The following is a 23,475-nucleotide window of genomic DNA, read 5'->3' on the forward strand; positions in this document are numbered from 1 at the left end:
AATAAAAGTAAAAGTAAAATGATTTTAAAAACAAAACGAAAGTGAAAGTAAAATAAAAAGTGAAATGAAAGTAAAAGTAAAATTATTTTAAAAACAAAACAAAAGTGAAATACAAAGTAAAATGATTTTAAAAACAAAACGAAAGTGAAATAAAAAGTAAAAATGAAATGAAAGTAAAATGAATTTAAAAACAAAATGAAAATAAAATAAAAAACGAAATGAAAGTAAAATAAAAATAAAAGTAAAATAAAAAACAAAATGAAAGTAAAATGAAAAAACGAAATGAAGGTAAAATAAAAATAAAAGTAAAATAAAAAACGAAATGAAAGTAAAATGAATTCAAAATCAAAATGAAAGTGAAATAAAAATGAATTCAAATTCAAAAGAAAGGTATTTTCATAAATGAAATAATAAAACAGCTATGGCGCTTATGGGCCACCATAGACGTCTCACTACATGTTTCATAGGTATTGATTTAAACTAAAAACTGGTTAAGAGAATTTCATATGTTTCATCGATTGTTAGGAGTTTCAATTGAAATCAACAATGGGAAATCGATAGGAACCTTATTGTTTCTCTGTATATATACTTGATGTCGTCAATATTGTTTATAATTGTATCGTTTTCCATTATTCTATCATCTTGCAACTATTATTATTCCAACCTTGATAATCGAAGATATAGACTTGATTATATTTGTCGGTGTTAGTGAAATTATGTGGGATACTGTCTTATAATTCGGTGTGGTGCATTTTTAATCCCTTTCTAAACAACCACCCAATATCAAAGTTTAATAACGGACATATGATTCAGATAACATTACCATGAAAGCATTTTACAAACGTGTTACCGTTGCTTTGCTAAAGTTTAAATCTACCAGATATTGAAGCATGTCTAGAGGAATGTAGTACTTTCTTATCAATTTTCTACAGCTGCAAGCAAGTTTATCTTAAAACACTGAAGCGGTTTTCCATGACGTGAGTTATTCATTACTGTTTCAGTACAGTATTTTTTTGCATGTGTTATGGCCGTAGAGAGTGTTTTTAATAATAAATGAACTAGTTACGCTGTTCAGTGCCGATTATCTGTGGAAAAACTAAAAGCAAATTTAAGCAAGGTGAGTCCCAGTTCGATACGGACACTATTAGCTTCTTCTATTTTTTTATTGTCTAGATAGACCATTCAACACTGTTCGCCATTAAAACATAACCACAATACTAAAAAAAGGCGACACAGAGCCGATCGCAAGTGACATGTTGCAGGAAGGATTATGACGCCTATCAAATGTGTTGATTGCAGTAAAAGTACTGTAGGAAGTACTATACAAGGGTTGGACAATATTGATACCTTATATTTTTCTGGTGTTTCTGATGAAATTGCGGAATAACTGGCGTTGCTATGGAAAACACGAACCAATTCTTTAGTGTTCTTAAAATGTGTGATCAAATTGCAGAATAATAGATGCTCTGACTAACTTAAGGTGCTTTTACATCATAGCTATCACCAGTGTTGTGTATGGTTGGGAAAAACGAATATTTGCCTGAACGCAATTCTAATTCAACTAACGACATCATTTATTGCAGCAACCTTCTCACTTGAATGGTTACTGCAAAAAGCTTCAACGATGTATGTCAACAACACTAGCTATTTTAACAATGAATGAACAGAGTATTTTTGTTAAATTGCTATTAAGGTAAGATTACCATTTATTTTTATCCATCGTATTGTTATTGAACAGATGCCTCTGGCCATGTTAGGCCATGTTTTGTTGATATTTTCCTCACTTCCGAAGGTACAAGGGTTTTAAGCCTTTTTTTTTTAAATCGAATCCGCCAAACCCAGATATATTCGAAAAGATGGATATTTTAGTAGGTCAGTCGTACCATCACTATGTACCATTTGTGTCTGTGGTTCTATCAAATATTTTTTTTTAACGAAACTAACCTCTTGCCGGCCATTTAAGACTACGTTCGCAATCAAAAGTACAAGGTTACGTGAAAGTAACGGTAATTCCCAACACTAATATACGTTCAACGTAAAGGTTATTTAAAATATGTTACAAAAAGCACCTTCGGAGGTGTGAAAAATCTTCATGACAGCGCCTAGTTTTTCTGACTCTACTACAGACAACAACTGTCAATAGAGTATATGAATGTAGACTTGTTTACATGGGATGTATGTATGTATGTATGTTTGTGATGAACATATTGATCTTTGACTCAATACCGAATCCTTAACACATTCTCTTCTTTTTTTCCTATTTTCAGAATCATGATAATGTCTGGACGATCATGGCCACGGTGTGTCTGGATGTCAGTGATTATCATAGTCCTGGTCAACATGGCAGCTATAATTCGAATATTGCCAACAGACCAATCGGTGACACAGGTTGGAGTTGTTCAAAGGCGACTTGTTCGCAATGCTTGGGCTTCTAAGACTTCTTTAAAATCGCTTCCAAATTCCATGAGTAATTTCCCAAAGCCAAAGGATGAACTAAATTTCAAAGAGTTTCAGGGGCTAGTGCGAAAACAACTGGAAAATACAAATAAAAATAAAAATAGGAGTAGTGTGTTTGCCCTCACAGGTAATATGCAGGAATCATTTGCACCGGAAGCGGAAGTGCGTCATATCTATTTTCTGAAAGTCCACAAATCAGCGAGTTCCACTTTGATGAACATTATATTACGATTTGCCATTCATAGGAATTTGTCAGTTATGCTGCCTCGAAAGGGTAATAAAGTTCGTAGATTCAAAAACTCAAGTAGCCTTATATTACCATCATTTCACCCTAGCGGTTTGTATGACATCATGTGTAACCACGCGGTTTATATTCGGCAAAATATGGCGCCTTTATTTCCAAAAGACACTGTTTACGTCGGTATTGTGCGGCAACCGTTCAATCAGTTTGTGTCTGCTTTTGTATACTATCGTGACAAGTATAAACTGAAATATCTGAAACGAATACAGGGAGATAACCCAATCAGAACATATTTAAATAACCCTTCCAAATATGAATCAAAAAGTCCGGGTTTTTCATACACGAATAACCGGATGGCGTATGATTTCGGATATCCGCCGAGCGATTTTCAAAATATTTCAAAATTTAAAGAATATCTTGTGCAGCTTGAGAGTGAAGTGCATTTTGTGTTAGTAGTTGAATATTTTACAGAATCGTTGATTTTATTGAAACGATTCCTGAATTGGAGTTTTCAAGATATTTTATATGTGATACGCAATGTACGTGCAAACACTACAATGGATTTAAACTTTACAGATTCTGATAAACAGCTTCATAAACGTTGGGCCATCTTGGACTACACACTTTATGAGCATTTCAAAACTGTGTTGCTTCAAAAAATCGCCAAAACAGGACCGGATTTTCGTGATGAAGTTGAACATTTTAATAAGTTGTTGGAAAGAGTGAGAATATTCTGTGAGCGATTTACTAACATAGGTCACTTATTTATCGAGAAAAGTCCATTTAATCGTCCATTTTTCGTGACTAAAGTAAATTGTGGCGAATTTCATATGAGATCTTTTGATATTATCAAAGTTGCTCGACAAAAACAGGCAAATAGACTTGACCAGTTGGGTATTAAATATTGTGCACTGGATAAGAAAGTCTCAGAATGTTTAAACGCTACAGAATTACCAATTGCAATAAAGTATTCTCCTAAAGCAGTAACCTGATCTTCCCCTTTCAAAATGGGTCAGAATTGCAGTTTCCCCGTACCTATCGCATCGGAATAATTATGCTTCTTCTTATGAAACACAATCTGTATGACATACAGTAGATCTAAAACATGGACCTACTATGATCTGTTGATCTCATTACAGTAGTTAACTGACCAGACAGATTATTGAAATGTTTAAACTGACTGTAACTGTAATTTTTTTGATTTTAAGGAATGCGGAAAAAATAAAACAATAACGTTTAACGTACGAATCAATGAGTTGTTTTCTATGAAATAAATGTTTTCAAGATTGTATTGGAATGTCTATATATATATGTTGACACCTGTTTCGACCATGCTCTTTTGTTGGCGCACAATATGTGTTACATTTTGAAGCAAGTAAAAATGTGTATTCAAAAAGAAAGCATTTTACAAAATAACCACAGTATCAAATACCAACTAAACCAGGCAATGCATTTCAAACTAGAGTTGCTCGTAAAAAACGGTATGAAGCCACAATACGAAATATGATATTGTGTACTACTATAAAAGTAATAACCCATTCAATATACGATAAAATTCCTTTTTTTCTTTGCCTTTTTATTTTGGGATGGAGGGGGGGGGGGGGAGATAACATATATTATGATGCTATTGTGGTCTGGTATTGATTACGATTTCTCTTGCGGGGGCTGCGTCATTTCCGGTTAACTCTTTCTGGAATTACAGGAACCACAGGCATCGGACGAAGAATTGGAATGTGCCAAACAAAAGTCAAAGTGTCCCTGATGCACATAAAAAGGCTTGAAAACCTCTTTGAGTTGTTAGAAGTAATCTAACTATCGTAGATCGAGGTCTTCTTGTGAAATCAATGATAACATTTGTAACTGAAAATGAAGTACCTGGTTGTTTTCGCATTCGCTGCTCTAGTTGCTATGGTTACTGTAGAATCGGGAACTAATCGTAAGTAATGTAGTTTTGGTTTAAATCAGAAGTGTAATTTTGAAACTTTTTGGGGGGAATGAAGGACTTAACTTGAAAGATAGAACCTGTACGTCTATTTCGGAACGAAGTAGTAGAGGAAATAAAGGGACAGGTTTGACAGCGAGAGTTATTGCAAGGAGAAACTGTAGAATTTTTGGCAGAAAATCTTCTCGAGTAGCCACGTTCTCGCAATTTTTGAAAACAATAGAATATGCCTCCTCGAAGTCTTTCTTGCGAGTGCAAATTCGATGAAATTTGTGACTTAATAATGCCAGAAAAGTATGTTCCGGATGAAAAGATGATTTGAATAAAAGTTGGTATCAGTGGATTTGAAATAAACTTTAATATCTAGAGAATGAATCTCTTTGTCGCTAAAAATGGAAGTTAATTTTGGTTGTTATTGAGAATATTAAAATATTCCCAAAATTCATCAAGTGTATGAGTCCAAATCAAGAAAATAACATCAAGGAATCTTACATAAAAAATTGGTACTTTGGGACAGAGTGAAACTTCTTTTTCCCATTCTACCATGAAAATGTTAGCAGTGGAAGGAGCAAAACGTTTTCCCATGGCAGTTTCTGAAGCCTGAAGATCAACTGTTTCATTAAAAGTGAAGTCATTGCGTTTCAAACAAATTTCTAAAAGAATTTCTTTATCTGCATGGTCTCTCGGGCTCGCTCGAATACCTGCTTTATAGCGCGTAATCCGGAATCATTATCGATTCGCGTATGCATACATGTTCTGAACGTCTAAGGACACTAAAAGGGCATCTTCTGGGATATTTTTTTTATTTTCTCAACAAAGCCGTTGGTATCTTTGATATAGGCAGGATGTGTTGACGCAAAAGCAAATAAAAAGTTATCAATGTATTCTGATACCCTGTACGCCTCGCTTGCACAATCCGATATTACGGGTGTCCTTTAGGAATTCTATTGGGTAGGAACCATTCAGTTTCGGAATGTTTATGAATTTTTGGGAGAGTGTATAGATGTCTCTGACGTGGTTCTTGATCTGGTTTTAGGTAATCAAATTGTTTTGGTTTAATATTGTCTTTATCAAGTAAATTTTTAAAAATATTTGTTATTAATTTAGAGGTTTCTTTATAGATTGGATCCTGCAAACGAGTGTAATGTTCAGGATTGAACATTGAACTGTGTTTCGGCCTCATCAAGATAATCCTGCCTATTTAAGATCACGCAACAACTACCCTTATCACTTATTTTGATAACAATATTCTTGTCATTTTTTAGAGCCTTCAAAGCAGTACGTTCCTCGTGAGAAAGATTGTCTTTTTCGTTTACTAAAGGCAACTAGATCATTCATTTCTTTAAAAGTGTCCAAAATGTCTTTGTTCATACAACTATCCGCGGGCGTAAATTTAGATTTTTCTACTAACTGAGTGATAGGACCACGAGAAGACGTGTTTCTATCAAAGTAGTTTTATTTCAAATTTCTTTCGAATCTCTTGGTTGCTTCCACTAATTGGATGCGTGATGAGAGATTCTTGGAAGGTATGAACTTCAGACCTTTATCTAAGATTGTATGTTCATGTGAAGAGAGGACTCTGGGAACCCCCACTTCCAGTTTAAAGTGCTTGGGTATTGGCGATGAAGTCCACCCAGTGATCATAAATGGCTTTGGCTGTCATTGGCGTCCAATGGATATCGTCTCCTCTGACTTTGATGATTGTATCTGCGTAGGGAATGATGGTGGTATCTGGTGGCTATATGAATTAAAGTTATCCAAATTCTTGCTGTCTATTTTATTTTTGAGTCGAAAAGTATGAGCTGTAGGTATGTGGGTGATATAGATCTGGGAACTGGGAAATACGAAAGAAGCCTTAGAAATAAGGTTGTTCATTTTCTCCATGATGGTTTCACTATAGCTTCACTTCTGTTTTTGAGATCGACATGGAAAATAATATGATCAGGGTCGATGCTGTGTTAGCTGCTGGTTGATGTTGATATTTTTTCAAGATCTGAATAATGTGATCTATTTTTGCTCCTGGGTAAGACTCGATCTGAGTATTTTGCCTCACCTTGGCTTTATCAATTCTTTTCAGATTAGATGACCCCACGAGGAGAATTGGTTTCACAATAGCAGGCAATGTTCACGAGTCTTTATTTTGATTGGCATGATATTAGGATGATACATCGAAACTGGGTCGATGAATTCAATTTTCATGAGAGCTGCTAAGATCCATTTTTGGGTCGCTATGTTTCGAGAATTAATACCATGACAGAAGCCAAATTTAGCATAACTTTTGGTGTCTATACAAGGCTGAACCATTGATGGGCCCATATATAGACATTGGCGGATATTCTACAATGTTTCTGTGCCCCACAAGGTAACAAAATACAGTCGAGATGTTGTCTTAACTTACGGGGTTGTACGAAGCAGTGTTTTACCGTATTGGTCATAGAGGCATCGCCAAATATTTGGCAATATCTTGTAATATGTTTCCTACTTATTCTTAAGCTTTTAACAAAAAATATCGAGCCTTTATGAGGCCCAGCACCAAAACCAGTTTAAGCTGCTCACTGCTTGCTTGCCTATACTCCTTTTTACCCTTTTTAAAACAAATTCAGTTTGATCAAGTAGTTAACATAAATGTAAATAGCATATTTCAAAAATATTTTTAGATATAATATACCACGTTTTTGCATACTTAACCTTTAAAATTGTGTTAAAAAATTATTAGCAGGATTTTTCTGGTTAAAGTTTTCAGATTCTATTTTTTGTGAAGAGTTTTCATGAATTTCAGCAACAGAATACCCTAACAAATCTCTTTCGGAATAAGATTCAGGTCAGTTTTTTCTGTAAATGAATAAAACTTGTGTTCGGTTTCAAACTTAACGATGTATTCCTTCATTTCCTTACAGGAATGTGAAGAGCGGTGTGGAAGAGGGAGCCAGTTATAATGTTCTTTATCTACTGAGAATATAAGCAGACTGTCAGCTACAATTTCATTAATGAATACAAATATATTTTGTCTTGTTGTCTACATATTTTTTATGCTCTAGGTTTTAGTTCAGTATCGATATTAAAAATCTAAATCTTTGGCTACTTTTATAATATAAACTGTTAAACAGAAACCATAGAATTTGATTGAACAATATGTACATCCGGAGAGCAATCAATCTGGTTTCTGCGTCGGTAACTTGACTGTCATCGTCTACTTAACACACACACATATATTTCTATCGTGTTTCCCTCCTACAAGTAAACCTCGCATTAGGCTACCTGACACTGAACCTGAACAGTACCGGACCAACAGACCAATCAAGCACTCATATGATAGGACATACAGAATATTAATGTCTGAAATTTGGTGTCAGAAATATTTAGGGCATAAAACTATATGATCTTTAATACAAATGCCCTATCTCACTCATCAGTCGCAGCGAATCAAGCGAACATCGAAAGGCGCATATTCTCACCATGGCGATGAAACATCTCCGAGAGGTCGCCAGACCGGATGACAACCAATTTACCCGGGAGTCACGAGGACGTCGCAGCAAGGTCTCCCAGATGTCTTGTAGGTTGATACATATCCGTCAGCACGCACCAGTCACTTGATCTATAGCGCGAGTGAAGCAACGTCGCGGAAACGCTGCTACAACTTCTTCTCAGTCTCTAATAGGCTTCGGAAAAATCGCGTAGACACCTCTCTCGCAGACAAAATTAGTCTTCGCAACTTCGCCGCAACAGATAGAAACAACGCGAAGACGTTTTGGAGACCTATTGGAGACTCGAGTCGCCAACTGGTCGCCAACTAGTCTCTAGACCAGCGCGATGGACCCTTTTAGGGGCTTTCAAACAAACCCATATAACACCAACATTCTCTTAGAACAGCGACATAGTTCCCTTAGCATTATAGGTACTTATCGTATATAAGGTTAAAAACAAGCCCAACTGTTTCAAGATGGCGCTTGTATTGGAATGTCTATAAATATATAATAAGCCATCTGTTTTTTCATCAATACATTTTCATTCGATCATATATAATATTTGTTAAAAATTACGTTTTACATTTGCAGAAAGTAAAAATCCATATTCAAGATTACGACTAAAGCTGGAGTATACGCCATATATGTATTTCTTCGTAATACAGAAATTGTGAACGTTAGTTAGCAACACACAATGCGACTCTATGAACTCGTGCTGCAGACTGTCAGATTTGAACGTACAGATTGAACGCCATTCTTTTTGACCAATCATACTAGTCTCAGAAACGGGATTTTTTTTAGTCCAAGTCAATGAGTAATAGTGTTCACAGTCCACCGTCTAAATTTGAGCCTTCAAGTCCATGTGTGTCCATAATTATCCACGCTTTAATGCCGACTCGTCATTTTAAGATACTCTGTGATATATAGAGAAGACATATATAGAAAAAGTTCCTAGTTTAAGGTATTTTTGAAGGAATTACACAATTTTCGTATATTTCTATTACTACTTACATATTTTCAATACTCAAATTAACCCGCTAAAATGGCGCATTTGTCCCTTAAAATCAATAGTCCATACAATAACAGGTACAATGCATTGTTTGGCGCAAACTCAACTGTTTGTCTTCGTTACCCCACTGTTTTGGTTAATTTTCCATCGACGTCTATATACATATTAACCTGTCGTTAAAGATGTGTTCCCTTATTTTCATTTATGAAAATGAAAACGAAAATACTGATATGAATAGTAAGTAGAAATGTTCTAATGACTTGGAAAAATACCAGTTTGTCTCACATGTCCATAAGTAATTCATAATAAGCTAATTTAGAAGAGAATTACCAGCAGAATTCTCCAATAAGTGACCGATCAGGAAAGGTCATTATGCAAAAACAACAAAACCACATAATAAAATAAAATATTTAGTTCAGTTTTACTGACAATAGGTACATTACAGATATTAAAAATGTTATTTAAGAGAACAAAACATGAGCATTTAAAAATATGAAAATATTAATTATCAAATTACAGATTTCTGTATCCTTTTAATTTAAAAAAGAAACTTTTCAGATTATATAGAACGATTTGTTAAGACAATACTGCTTGTTTGAATTATTTTAATTCTGGACGCGTATTCTCGAAATGATCTTAGCGCTAGGATATCCTAGGTCAAACTCTTAACATTGTTTTAAGGATATTCTTACGCTAAGATCGTTTCGAGAATACGTTGTCTGGCCAGAACAAAAATGATAATCAATTGGGATTATTCACCTTCAAATATCAATGTATTGAATCTAGATATTTTATTTTCATCTTTTGTCTGTACCGCTACACTTGACATCCATGATTTAAGGGGGTTTTTCTCTCAAATTGAATTTTTCATCAAAAGTCAATGAATATCCCGGAATTCCTTGAACATGGTAAGAAAATCTTTTCTGGAAACGAAACATCAAGGTATGCATTTGAATAAGATTGTGCATGATCAGTATATCATTAATTTTATGGATCAAAAATATTTCGCATTTCTCAGTTTGAAACATCTAAATCAAACGAACAATCATCAAAAAAAAACAATTTAAGGAAAGCGTAAAAACTCTTACAAAATAACAATTATATACTATCAAAACTAAAAACAATCAAACGTGTCCTTTTCTTAAAGGCAAACAACAAAACAAATAAACAAATACAACCTTTTCTTAAAAAGACATAACAGATTAATGAGTAATGAGCATATTTAAAAAGTAGTAAAAATTGAAATACAAAAAGTGTATATTCGAGCATACTCCAAGAAGATTCCTTTTCACATGATTTTAACTCTTCCTTTCACATGATCTTAACTCTTCCTTTCACATGATCTTAACTCTTCCTTTCACATGATCTTAACTCTTCCTTTCACATGATCTGAACTTTATTTCACATGATCTGAACTTTATTTCACATGATCTGAACTTTATTTCACATGATCTGAACTTTTTTTCACATAATCTGAACTTTGTTTCACATGATCTGAAATCGTACAACTTAAATCTGGCTAACCCGAGAACACAGATGTCAAAATGGCAGCCCCAATGCAAAGTTCATCAATTTTACCATGCCTTTCAAAAACCAATCAAACATAAACTTTCTCAACATTTGAATAAAACCAGTGGATCGTGAAATAGATTTAGGAAACTTAGAAGTCTAGTCAAATATACACTATAAGGCACAATGATAATAACTTTGATTATAATCCAGAACTATGTTGATGCTTTGGTAGGATAAAACAGTTTCTGTTGCAGGTATTACTTCAAGATCCATTTCTGAAAATAATGGTGACCTTCACCTTTATACCGGATCAATGTTGTCTACTGGAAGAGGGAGGTGGAGATAACTCTATAACTTTTTGAGATTTGTTTGAAGTTGTAACATCTTCTTTCCGGTTTCTATTACAATTCATCAAGGAATGCAGAGTTGACCTTAACCTGACTGGGTAAACCACGTGATCAGCATCATCCAATAAAAATTCTAGTTCTTTCTTTAACCTTACACCGGAGTTTTGCCGTTTCGTGTTAATGGGGGGTGGCTTGGTATTCTGAAAATGGAAATGATTGCTTACTTTCCAGTTATTAACATTTCGTGTAAGCAATTCAATTTTATTGATTTAATGTTACCCCACACAATATGTTAGAAATATGATATTCGAATACAAGACGTTTTTGAAAACATCAATTTAACTGTGGGTAGTATTAGACCTCTGATCCATAGGATCTGCTTGAGTTTATGTTGAATATATTATGAAATGAGGTATCTTTTGCTTCCATGTTTCTATTTTTTACAAAGTTATCGCAATAACTTACTGAAGGTGTGGTTTGTACTGGTTCTTTATTGGGAACATTTAACCTGATTTCTTTATCCGTTGAGGGTTTGCTTTCAATCTGAAATAAAAGAGAAAATCATAGAGATACTTGCCAACAACAATAATCAAATAGATTCAGCCGTTGCTTCCAGCTGCTCTTTGTAGCAAAAAAAACGTCTTCATTAGCCAACATGGTGCATAAAAGTAGGAGGTAAAACTCCATTCATTTCATTGTCATTTTCTTTGTAGCAAAAAAAAAATAGCTAATGATACGAACTACAAAACGGAATAACATCGGTTGCAGGAAAATAACTATGCATATGAGGAATTATATCAACTATAAATGGGGAAAATTTCAACGAAAGTAGGATCAGGTGTCTAGAATATAAGCATACCCAGGCTGGCGCCACCATTGAAAGTTTGGCTTGAGCAAGAATTTAAAGGAGATATCCGAATATGAGAATGTTTTGGAGAAGCTGAAAATAGGTTAAAGATACAGTATCCTACTTTTTCATCAGTGTTATCTGAATCCGATACTGTTGCTGGAATACCACGATCTTTTGGTGGCTTCCTACCAAATTGAAGACGTCTTCGTGCTTTAGTAATGGATGCTAAAAATAAAATACAACCAAACTACAAATCATCGTTAACAGATTGGGCGGTGATATTTATCAGTAACAGAATGTCACTGTTGGATTGTAGGCGAACTAGAGTCATCGGATTGTTACACAGATAGTTGCAAATCAATTCTGATAAAAAATGAATATTTTAGAAAACCGCACACTCTTATAATTCAGATTATCAATATATTATATACGTACGAGGATGTTTGTCACTGGATGAGCTGGTCGGAGTTTGCTGGGTAGGAGTATAGTGACCATTTCTTCTGCTAGCCTCGTATCGTCTAGTCTTCTTCCTTGAACCCATTTCATTCGATAAGTGGCACACTGTAATGACAAACAATGTATTTCATTTGAGATTATGAACATTAAAACATCTGGAATGCATTGTATTGATCAATAGAAACACTGGAAATACAAACAATTCATTTCATTGGGCATTATGCTCATTTCAAGCAAATAAAACTCATTTCATTTGTCAACGGGCATACTGGAGTGACAAATATCATTTGACATTATGCTCAGCATTGACCCATAAAACAAAATGGAATACTAAATTTAAGCGTTTTTTGTACCCAATATGTCAATCAACAGAGAAGAAAACATTACCACATCGGCGACCAATATGGATTAGGGATATCAATTCAAAGGTCCTCGAAAGGTCCATACACAATATTATGATGCGTGCAATTAAATTCAAGAACAAAACCGAAATATCTCATACAAAATACCAAGGTATCACCTTTCTGTCTCGTCTAATTAAAGACCGGGTTATCTAAACGTGGTTATTCATTAATTATATACATTATTCATTATAGTCGCTTGTTCGATACACCCACTCAAGGCAACAATTTAGTACTACACAATATCTTGTGGTCTTATTAGTTGTCGAATCGTGGTGGAGGTCTTTAACTATTTATAAAGTATAGATATCAGTTGAAGTTTAGACTAAGAGAGATCATGTTGAATTGTAATTGTATTCATGGGACCGAAAAAGAACGGTAAGTAGAATGCAATTACTCTACATTATAAAGTCCATCGAGAATGAAATTCATGCTATACAATGGTAAGCATGCACATCTTGATGAACACGATCAAACTGGATGTATTTCAATGTCAGTCTCTCTGACTAGCATCTATAAACCGTATATTTAGAAATTCGGCGACTTCGACTACATCGATCGGCTTTATGATCACGTATTCCAATTGTTTAGATAGATAGTCCCGATTCAGTGCCCATTAACGTCCGCTACAACAAAATCCGCACGACATATGCTTCACATAAAAAAGTAAAACTATGCAACAAAATTCATATAGCTAGAAAGTAGAAAATGAGCCTCTGATGGCACCTGTGATTTTTCGGTCGTCTTTATGCTCATGTCGAATACCACAGATTGACTTAACTGAAAGTACTGTAAAGAACTACAGAACGTTCGGAACAAGATCGCGTTACAAGATCGCGCGTTAAAATTCAAATACGCAAATGGTATATTCTTACAAGTATTCGAAGCCGGCTAAGCATGCAGGGGCAAATCCAGGGCCTATTTCGCTCTAGCAACCAAAGTGGCAACAGTCTGTATGCCTGGAACTCAACCATCGTCGAATAAAAGTCCTGCTTATCTATTTATGTTCAAAAGGGAATGTAATTTTTGCTGCAGAAAACTCTCATTTGCAACTGGAAGCGATATTTATGAAAGGGTGAGAAGCAAAATAATTTAAAGCAAACAATTTTGTTATTTGTCTAGGAGCACGCCCACATTTACTAACGGCATTTTCCATTTTACGAGCATAGATTTGTGTTAGCGTTCCATAAATTAAAGGAAATTGAACGCCCAAGCTGTCCCGGAGTAGTCGATGTAGTTATCTTACAATTTTGAAAATTTTTAAATTTATTCTCTATGATTTCTATTTTACCAATATTAATTCATTCATTCACTCAATTTGTATATCTATACTTCACTTTCTATTTTCTATCTGTTTGTATGACGTTTATCTATGTTGAAATCTTCAAAATTGGAGGAAATAAAGGAGTATATAAATGTGCAAGAGCAATGGTTTACGCATATCGATTTAACCGATTACCAAATCCCTAGTCGTCAGTCAGCCTAACCTACATTACAATATCACAGTCGTATATCTGGTATAAATCATTAATCCTCTATAACCATTCAATCAAGCACGTTAATCTCTTCTATACCTTACACACTACTAATCTTCTTAATCCCACCCGCTACCGGGTGATATCAACATATGACGTCACGATAGAACGTTGCTACGTGACGTTTAGAACAATAGGATCTAGTTAGTCGATTGAGTGGCAAGCTGGGATATAGGTATAGGGCTTCGATCTGCGAAAGCAACATTTTCTGTCCTGTATTCGTTTTGTGTTGTGTTTTGGAATAAAACTGAATGAAATATCGTTTGTAAAAAAGGCAGGATTTCCATAGAACCATGACGGAAGTCGAAGGTAATTTGTTACTTTAAAATATTCTAATCTACCAGTGGTTATAATTACTAAAAGCCAGAAAGATACGTTAAATGCAGTTGTAACCCAACATTGCATACAATGGGAAATGTATTATCAATATTATAAATCTTGAAAATTGTTTTATATACTACAAAGAAATACACCTGGATCAAGATAGGATAGCATAAATGTATAAGAGTCCATAAGATCAAATCATGATACTAACTATCTGTATCATAAGAGAAGATATGGGTGGTCTATGCTCCTTGGAGAATTAGTTACCACAGGTTGGGCATGCATGCAGACCAAGAGCAATTCTTGAAACCACAGTGAGTGCGTTCGGGAGACTACGTCTTGTGTTCGACCACCTGTCTTATGTAGATCTATATAAAGAGGACCATATTGTTTAAACCGGCGTAAACAAACCTATCTGATCTATATATAATTAATAGTATCATGTTTCCAATTTAATCCATGAACAAGATCATTTAATATTTTAATACCCCACATGGCTCAGTACAGATCAATTCGACCCCCGACTGTTAAACACTGGTCTATTCTGTAGAGTTGAAATTGAATTCTTCAGGGTTGACATAAAAGTGAAATGTCGAAGTTAAACCTCCGATGGTGGCGTTGGTGAGGGCGGGTTGGGGATGGGATTGGCCACCAGTTTAGAATTTCTTATCATTGAGTTTATTTATGCCTCGTGTTGTGAGCCCTCCTAGATAATTCCATGGTCCCCACTCAGCCCTCCGCCTTATGATGATAGAGACGGCACTGGCCCTGGGTTCTCAGCAATTACCCATTCCTTGTTACCTTATTGCAAGACACAATGCCTCATTTCCTGGCTTGAAAATATGTCTTGTAATTAAAGTAGAGCACAGTATGACGGGAATGGAATGGAAGTTCTAATAAAACGGCATTGTTTATCAAGAATCTGTTCTCCAAGAAATGAATATTTATTTGAAAATCGAAGGCTGAATACAAATATTTTTGTATTTTCAATATATAACCATATTACTAAATTCCCTATAAATCTAATTTACAGCAAATAGACGCGGAGAGGGCTTCCCAGAGAAAGGTATAACGATGCTTTACCTCATTTTCTGCACATTGTACACATTTGCATGCACGGCTGTCATAGAGCACATTGAAGCTGCACTTCTACACTTTCACTGCACAAACTTGTGTTTGCACCCAATGCATTAACTTAATACGTTCTGAATTTGATTTTCATAAATAATAATAATTATTGTTAAGTTACAACAATGTTGGGACTTTCGAGGCATTCGACAGCTCCTTCATATATTAAATGTTGTGCCTTATCTCGTTCTTTAAGTTCTTTGGGTGCCTTGATTATTTGAGCCAAAAACGTTTCCAATACCAATCTTGTCAATCGTGCTATCCCTGCATTGTGAATAATTATTGTTTTGACATACTTGACTTTTCTATTTTTTAGGTCTGTAAACAATTCGTGCTATTTAGAATTTGCATTTTATAGTTTTTACATTTGTTCCCCCACAACATTTAATAGCATTATGGTAACAATTATCGGCATTGGTCATCAAATCATGACATCCAGGTTAATATTATTGTCTCCTTCTTTATACTTTCTTTTCATCTTTCAGCCGAATATGAAAGAATCCGTAAACAAGGCCGAGAGCGGTTACTGTTACTCTCTAAACCAAAGGAGGTAAAGAAAGAATGGTATACAAACGTTGGGTAAGTGGTTCAACTTCCACGTCTGAACAGAAATACCAACAGCATAATGCACTCCTCACCCTGTAGCATTCAGTAAACACTTAAATATCTGAAGCATTGCGAAAAGCTTTAAAATTCGATATTGCATTGTGGAAACCCCACTGGTTTCAGTAATAAAACACTTGATGAACTACGACTGACATTTAATTGGAAATTCATTTAGATCAAAAATACTATATTCTATATTAGCAAACGTCTAATTCTTGTTGCACATAGCACAACGTATTGGCTCGATTATTACATGTCGTTTCTGAGACTAAACCATCTCCCTATAACTGATTTGCTAACATGAAATAGATTGTAAATGACCTGTCTTTGTCGTATTTCAGACCAGATGTATCTTGGGGTACACAAGAAATGCTATGGCCAGTAACAAAAACCGCCAAACAAGCTGAAGCTTCCAGAAGGGTCAGAGAGTTAGCCACACCAAAACGTAACTTTCAGGACGAGACAAATAACATTAATGTGTAAGTAATCGTTCAAAATCGACGATCGCCTAATTCAACAGTTTACATGAGTAACTTAAGTAACTTTCGAAGCCATCGTTTTTGTATTGTCTTAATTAAGAGGTTGCATTGGTAACTTTTGCATTAAGTACACGCACATCTATAATTATAAATAATTCATTACCAATACCACTCGAGAGGTAAAACTTCAATAAGACACCAGCAAAAAAATAAAACAGTGAAATGGACGTACTGTCAGCAAGTGCCAAGTTGTCTGCAATCATCTTCGACAATATTAAGGCAATGAAACTTCACTGGCAAATTGATCGAACTGTTATTTTGGTTTATGCCTTATAAGTTGTAACGCACAGCTATCAAGTAAAACTGATAATGGTCCCTTTATTTTCCAGCCCCTTGTACTACTACAGTTGTGGTAGATCGTCCACCATATTTGATGTACCAGATGGTGCTAAGAAAGCTTCAGCATCCGCTCGTATTGAACAGTTAGCCCAACCTAAGTCAGATGTTTGTAATCATAAAGACGATATGTAAGTAGACGTTTCTGGACTAAAGAACAACTGGAAATAAACCACACATACACAAGCGTATATATACTTACGGTCCGAAAAGCAAACGAAACCCAAAATGTGAAATAAGAATTGGCAAAACCTTGGTACCATCTAATGAACTATTCATTAAATGATATAGAACAGTAGAGTAATGAGGAAGAATAATCGAGCTATGAATGGTGTATCAAAGCAATATAGAACATCTCAATATTTATCTATGATAATGACTCCGGGCACAGTGGTGCTTTCGTAGATAATATGGAAATATTTGTAGGTAATATTGGTTTAAAAAAAAACTTAGTATTATTTACTAACAGCAGGAATAACCCAAAATTCTATAAGAATAATCCAGTTTTGTAAATTGAAGAGCATCTTGTTCCGTAAACAAGCACAATATATTCAGATGAAATAACAGCTGTAAGAATGTAACCAATGCATAGTTATGAAGATCGTTTCTGCATATACCCATCTCATTTCAGTGCCCAGTTTGTATACAGTTGCGGTCGATCCAGTCCTATTACAGCGGCCCCACCCGTACAGTCAGCAGAACGACCCCGAACCAATCAACTAGCCACCCATAAGAATCCACACCCTGAATTCGAGCCCAGTAAAGAAATCCAAACCATAGTCAGTACAGCAGCGATGAAAGCCAGCGCCTCAGAAAGAATAGAAGGGTTAGCAAATCCTAAAAATAGACCAGTTGGTCCTTTCAGAGAACCAGAATGGCTGGTAAGTTGCTAAATGTAGCTCTGAAGAAATCGTGTTCCTAAAATAAGGCTCAAACAACTTACAAACCACGTGATATAAGCTGATGCCAAGCAGTGGTACTTCTGTCTTCAATGAATTCATTTGTTGCCAAATAGTTGTTGCCAACAACCGTTTGTTGAGCAGTCTATAACAGTAACTTCAGCATGTCAATTTTGAGACTTTCAGCTGCAATTTCTCAATGTCACTTTCGAAAAATTAATAGTGATTAATGTCTCATAGTAATAAAAAATCTTGAACAAGGCTAAATTTTTTACTCCCTTTTACTTTTCAGGTATCTGACTCGGCTAAGAATGCAGCAGCTTCAACAAGAAGTGTAGAACTAGCGCGTGCAAAACCTCTAGCTGAGGGTTACCAACCACATAAAGAAATTGAATGGCCCATTAGTAAAGGAGCAAAACGAGCACAAGCTACACCTAGAGTGAATGAACTATCCCAACCTGTAGTCAGAGCGTCCATGGATCACCTCCAGTTCAATCCTGATGCGTTTGTGGTAAAGGCGAGTGCTCTGAAAGGCATTTGTCCGAAAAGAGTGGACGAATTGGCACAACCTATACAGAGATAATTCACATGCAAACATAAAAAAAAACTTTTTTCAAAGAATTACAAAAAAAACCCTAAAATAGAAAATATTTGCTACTGTATTTTACAAAAACTTAATGCGCCATAGATGATTCTGTGAAAAGAGACGTTTATATGATAGGACGTATAGGATACTGTTCTTGTATATAAAAACCAAATTTCGTATAGTCTCTTCAACATCGAAACTATTACATATTTCTCCCGTGTTTTGTCTGTAGCAGGTAAAATTATGGTTGTCCAAAAGTAAAACTTAAGCAAAAATAAGGGGGCGCATCTGCACAATGTCAAACCATAATGAATGAAACGTTTTAATTTATTGCAATACTAGTTATTCGCTAACGTGCAATCCAATCAAAGTAGTTTGATCAAAGAAAAATAAGATAGCTTGCCAGGCAATGTAACATACGCCAACTACCAACTGTCGGAATTGATAACAAAGTCTGTAATGGTTTAATATGTGAAACCAATCATCCGATTGTTACTGATTTCAAGCTTTACTGAGATCTCATGCCAAGTTTCATCAAAAAACGAATAAAAAATGTAGTCTCTATCAGGTCTTCATGCCAAATTAGAGGCAATGAATGGGCCATAACTCCAAAACCATTCATCCAATTTTTACCATTTTTGAACTTGAGATCTCATCAATATATACATGCATACCAAGTCTCATTGAGATCAGATAAAACCTGCACTCTGTATCATGGCTGCAAGCAAAATTTGAAGCGTTTTACCTAAGTCATGGGCAATAACTCTAAAACCATTCATCCGATTATGACCAAATTTAAACTTGACCGAGACCTTATCAATATATACATGCATACCAAGTTTCATCAAGATCGGATAAAATTGCAGCCTTTATCATGCAAGCAGAATTTAAAGCGTTTATACTAAGTCAAGAGCCATAACTCTGAAACCGTTCTTCCGATTAATTTCAATTTCGAACTTGACCAAAATCTCAACAATATATACATGCATACTAAGTTTCATCAAGATCAGATAAAAATTGCAGCCGTTATCAAGCATACAAGCCAAATTTAACGCGTTTTTACTAAGTCAAGGGCAATAACTCTAAAACCGTTCATCCGATTATTACCAATTTCGAACTTGACCGAGATCCCATCAATATATACATGCATATCAAGTTTCATCAAGATCAGATAAAAACTGTAGCCTCTATTGTGCATACAAGAAAAATGTGGACGGACGGACAGGGGTGACAGCAATTTGAATGTGGGCGTATAAAAAATGGCTATTGCAGTCAATACGAAGTTCGTAATAGGTCGACGTTGTGAAGATGCAGTGGGGGAGATGAATATCAAAGTCATTTTCTAGCCACTCACAGATATCTAAATTAGATACATGATGTTATTTTTTGACCAAAAAAATTGGAGTAGACAGCGTATTTGGATTTATTTTGTGTGTTTGTCTATGTCTACAAAATTCCTTCAAAATCTTTTTCATCAGGTTGGTTTCAATTTACAAACATTGGGCCTCTTTTCACAAAACATCACAAAGGTAGATTTTAGTAAATATATTCAAGTACAGTTAGCACATTGACTAATACGTCTACTGGTAACGCCAGTATTTCTTGTTATTGGTTCATTCGGCAACCTTCGGCAGTTTCCGTTAAACTGAATCACAGCAGAACTTCCACGGTAGGCCATTTGTAATTGGACATCAAAAAAAACTTATGATCAATTTTGTCATTAGTTTGGTATTTCTATATTTAAAATTCCACACTAAAGACAAATTCTTATGAATATATAGCAATAGAGAGCGTATAGTGTATTTGATTCTATGTACACACCCCTGATAAGTTGGAAACTGTAATACCCATCAGTATTATATATAGTAATAAATTGTTTTAGTTAAAGAACTGTTTTGATTCTTCCAGTGAAGCCATAATGTACAACAATACCTGTCACAATTACCTTCTTTCGAGCTCTTAAAATGGCATAATAACTAGGCCAAACTATATGGTCAACTGAGTAAAAAGCATATTTGACGTTCCACAAGACAACATAGCCAACCATACTGTAATAGCAGAGGTGCTGGTTGGAACAGAGGTTTTGTCTATGGATTGTTCACTGGTCTCAAAAGAGCTAGTAGTAAATTTGTCAAGCAGAGACAATCAAAGTAACACAAATGAAACAGATACTACTGTAACTGCAATTTCGGTCTTTTCTTTTTCATTAATGTTACCAAAGATACAAGATGTGCTATGGAATTTCATAACGCATACTTTGTTCAGTAGATTTGTGTAGAATGGCTCAGCTTTTGACTCTGAAGACAAAATGAAACACAATGATCAATGAGTTTTTTTTTATTTACAGAATTTTACATTATGATGTGAACATGACAATTCTAATGAAATGAATTTTGAAATCAAATTGGGAAATGTTGAGAATGACCTTGACAGACAAAACAACAACATTTTCACAACAAAATTTAGTATCTTTCACCACAAAGTATATTAACATGATTTCTCCATCAAGAACTATTCTAACTTTGCGAAAACAGAGTCAAAAGCTGCCACATTCATAAAACACAGTCCTTATGTCATGAACATCTGATTAGAACTTGAAAATATCTTTGTTTTAGCACATAACTGTCTTGAAAATGAGCTTTGATTTGTTTCATAAAATCTTTTGGTAACAAATCAGCATCTATTTTAGAATTGGTTATCAAAACTACACTTTTAATCAATTTTAATGACCAATTGGAAGAAGAAAAATATCTGTAAAGTCTTTATGAGTTTAGATCCCGATTTTGCATCCTAATGGTCAGCCTGTCATTCCCAATTTGAAGCATTTGTACCTGCAAACAACAGTATGTCAATGAGGTGTAAATTCAAGAACTATCATCCCCACCTGTTCTTGAAGCTAAGAAATCTTCATATAAACCTGGAACTTTCTTAACTCCTTCTATTTTACGTTTAATCTGTTTTGGTGTGTGTTGAAATATATTCATTGGATCTCGAGCCATGGCCTGAAAGAGAGAACAACTTGAAACAGACATTTTTTTTTTAAAAGATTTCATAATTATCGCGATGGAAACGACTAATAAACGAAGGCAATAACTTAATAACAATGACACTAATCGAAATATGAACCAAAAATATGACATATTGCATATTGACATATGTGACATTTTTCATTATTTTGAATTATAGCTTCTACTGACCACATAATCTTCTCCATGTTTGTCCATCATCTTTAAACAGAAGTTAGCTATTTCTGGTGTGGTCCATATTGCTTTTAATCTTGGTGTGTAGGCGTCCTCTTCCATGGCTGAAATATTAAAGGAGACAATTTTGATGATCAGTCAAGATGAATTTTACTGAAGCAGCCTCTTAGTTTTATCACATTACTACCATAAAAGCTGCTAATAATAATAAAAGTGCATCACAGAACGCACAATTTCAGTGTAATTGCAAGAACCACAGACATCTGCCTAGATATTAGTATGGAGCAAATTGATGCTATCAGTGTCCTAACCATAAGAAGTTAAGAAAACCTCTTTAACAATTCAAACATAGCATAGAACATGACCAGATGCAAACATGGCCACCAGACTTTGTCACTGCTCTCTTGAAAGACTGGGAAAGGGATTAGGTGAAAGGGATAGTGAAGTCCAACATGTAAATTTTTCAACTTTTGGACTAGGACTTATCGATTGTAGTTTGGAAATGAAAAAAATCGGTTTCCTCCCTTTGATTGCCGATGCTGATGTGAAGTCTAACGACCAAGAAAACTTTTAACTCAAACATAATTTGAATATAAACTGTCTTATTTGGAAAGGGCAATAACTCAATATCATTTTAGTCTATATATTGAAATGTGTGGTCAAATGCATACAAACCTTGTACAACTTCAGGCTTTGTGATTTTTATTTCTTTTTCTACTATTTTTCCATCCTAAAATCATAAAACAATACAAAAATGTCTGTCTGTGAGTTGTCAAAAATTTATTTTGTAACAAAGACCTGTATAATGATGAATCTTTACTTTTTGCCAAAGCCGGAAACGAAATGCCTCTTTAAATAAAACAATCATTTTGCATAAGTTATGCTTCTTTAACTTGAAAAGTTCGATTGTGAACCCACATTGAGCTAGTTCTTGTGCTTAGGTGTTGGTAGAGACCAGAGTGATGTAGATCTAAAGTTTAAGACATTAACCTTTCTTATTTTCTTATGAAGAGTTTTATTTGGATCATAGGACAGACCCATTTCATCTAGATTCTTCTTTAAACTTTTCTTTTCATCCCAAGCTGTTCGCATAGGTTCACTAAAGAGTAAATCAAAAGGCATTACATACCATTAAATATAAATTGGCAGTTATTCCAACAGATTAATTTGCACAATTATGAGAGGTAAGCCAAAAATTGCAGTATTTTTGTCAATTTCCTGTCAATATTCTTTTGATTATTGAACCTGACCAATATTAGGCTAGATCTATACAAACGATCACTCTCAACTACAACAATAACTATTCAAAGCCAAAGATCAATTAACCTTCTGTAGCTACAGGAGGACAATCAAGCCTTCAATTAACATATCAATAATTTAAGTTTTGTTTACTTTGCACGATTTGACAGACAAATATTGAAATTTTCAGGACGAATTGACATATGGACGATTTGACTTATACAAATGTAGAAATTACCATCCAATTGTTGGCTTTTTCAACGATTTTTTCCAAGCTTTCTTTCTGTTTTTCGTGTGGTCAAATTTTCTTCTCATTCGTTGTCTTCTTGTGCTCCCCATTTTATAATTTCATTGATTTTTTGTCAAAACTACAAGGTAAACAAATCTTTAAAATAGCACGTGTG

At 34.8% G+C, this 23,475-nt stretch overlaps 4 protein-coding genes across 4 annotated transcripts; 2 read left to right on the top strand and 2 right to left on the bottom strand.

The window, feature by feature from the left end:
• Positions 1-2,625: 2,625 nt before the first annotated feature.
• Positions 2,626-3,360, top strand: LOTGIDRAFT_74753 (hypothetical protein; the record flags this gene model as incomplete). The annotated part of the gene is made up of 1 exon (XM_009054032.1): positions 2,626-3,360. A coding segment is annotated over one exon (735 nt), but the record flags the coding sequence as incomplete, so codon positions are not given.
• A 7,575-nt stretch (positions 3,361-10,935) lies between these two features.
• Positions 10,936-12,363, bottom strand: LOTGIDRAFT_159710 (hypothetical protein; the record flags this gene model as incomplete). Its single annotated transcript, XM_009054198.1, has 4 exons — positions 10,936-11,172; positions 11,438-11,515; positions 11,944-12,047; positions 12,258-12,363. The coding sequence occupies 4 exons, from the start codon at positions 12,361-12,363 to the stop codon at positions 10,936-10,938; spliced, it is 525 nt and encodes a 174-aa protein (XP_009052446.1).
• Positions 12,364-14,436: 2,073 nt separating this feature from the next.
• Positions 14,437-18,821, top strand: LOTGIDRAFT_214487 (hypothetical protein). Its single transcript, XM_009054199.1, has 7 exons — positions 14,437-14,523; positions 15,572-15,604; positions 16,152-16,245; positions 16,614-16,751; positions 17,141-17,278; positions 17,779-18,028; positions 18,339-18,821. The coding sequence occupies exons 1-7, from the start codon at positions 14,508-14,510 to the stop codon at positions 18,627-18,629; spliced, it is 960 nt and encodes a 319-aa protein (XP_009052447.1). The 5' UTR covers positions 14,437-14,507; the 3' UTR covers positions 18,630-18,821.
• A 2,134-nt stretch (positions 18,822-20,955) lies between these two features.
• Positions 20,956-23,433, bottom strand: LOTGIDRAFT_214489 (hypothetical protein). Its single transcript, XM_009054200.1, has 5 exons — positions 23,310-23,433; positions 22,823-22,931; positions 22,508-22,562; positions 21,830-21,936; positions 20,956-21,634 (listed from the first exon to the last, which is right to left on the bottom strand). Exons 1-5 carry the CDS (start codon positions 23,408-23,410, stop codon positions 21,497-21,499), a joined length of 510 nt encoding a protein of 169 aa, XP_009052448.1. The 5' UTR covers positions 23,411-23,433; the 3' UTR covers positions 20,956-21,496.
• Between the last annotated feature and the right edge of the window lie 42 nt (positions 23,434-23,475).

This window comes from Lottia gigantea, assembly GCF_000327385.1.
Source record: "Lottia gigantea unplaced genomic scaffold LOTGIsca_21, whole genome shotgun sequence".
NCBI lineage: Eukaryota > Metazoa > Mollusca > Gastropoda > Lottiidae > Lottia > Lottia gigantea.

Bases quoted from the DNA above. Each gene is read 5' to 3' on its own strand.
- LOTGIDRAFT_214489 (XM_009054200.1), bottom strand. From the start codon at position 23,410: ATGGGGAGCACAAGAAGACAACGAATGAGAAGAAAATTTGACCACACG. The intron at 21,937-22,507 runs GTTTGTATGCAT...TTAATATTTCAG, and splicing joins AAAGCCTGAAGTTGTACAAG to CCATGGAAGAGGACGCCTAC. The intron at 21,635-21,829 runs GTCAGTAGAAGC...TCTCTCTTTCAG, and splicing joins AACATGGAGAAGATTATGTG to GCCATGGCTCGAGATCCAAT.
- LOTGIDRAFT_214487 (XM_009054199.1), top strand. The intron at 16,752-17,140 runs GTAAGTAATCGT...TTTATTTTCCAG, and splicing joins GAGACAAATAACATTAATGT to CCCCTTGTACTACTACAGTT. The intron at 18,029-18,338 runs GTAAGTTGCTAA...TTTACTTTTCAG, and splicing joins TCAGAGAACCAGAATGGCTG to GTATCTGACTCGGCTAAGAA.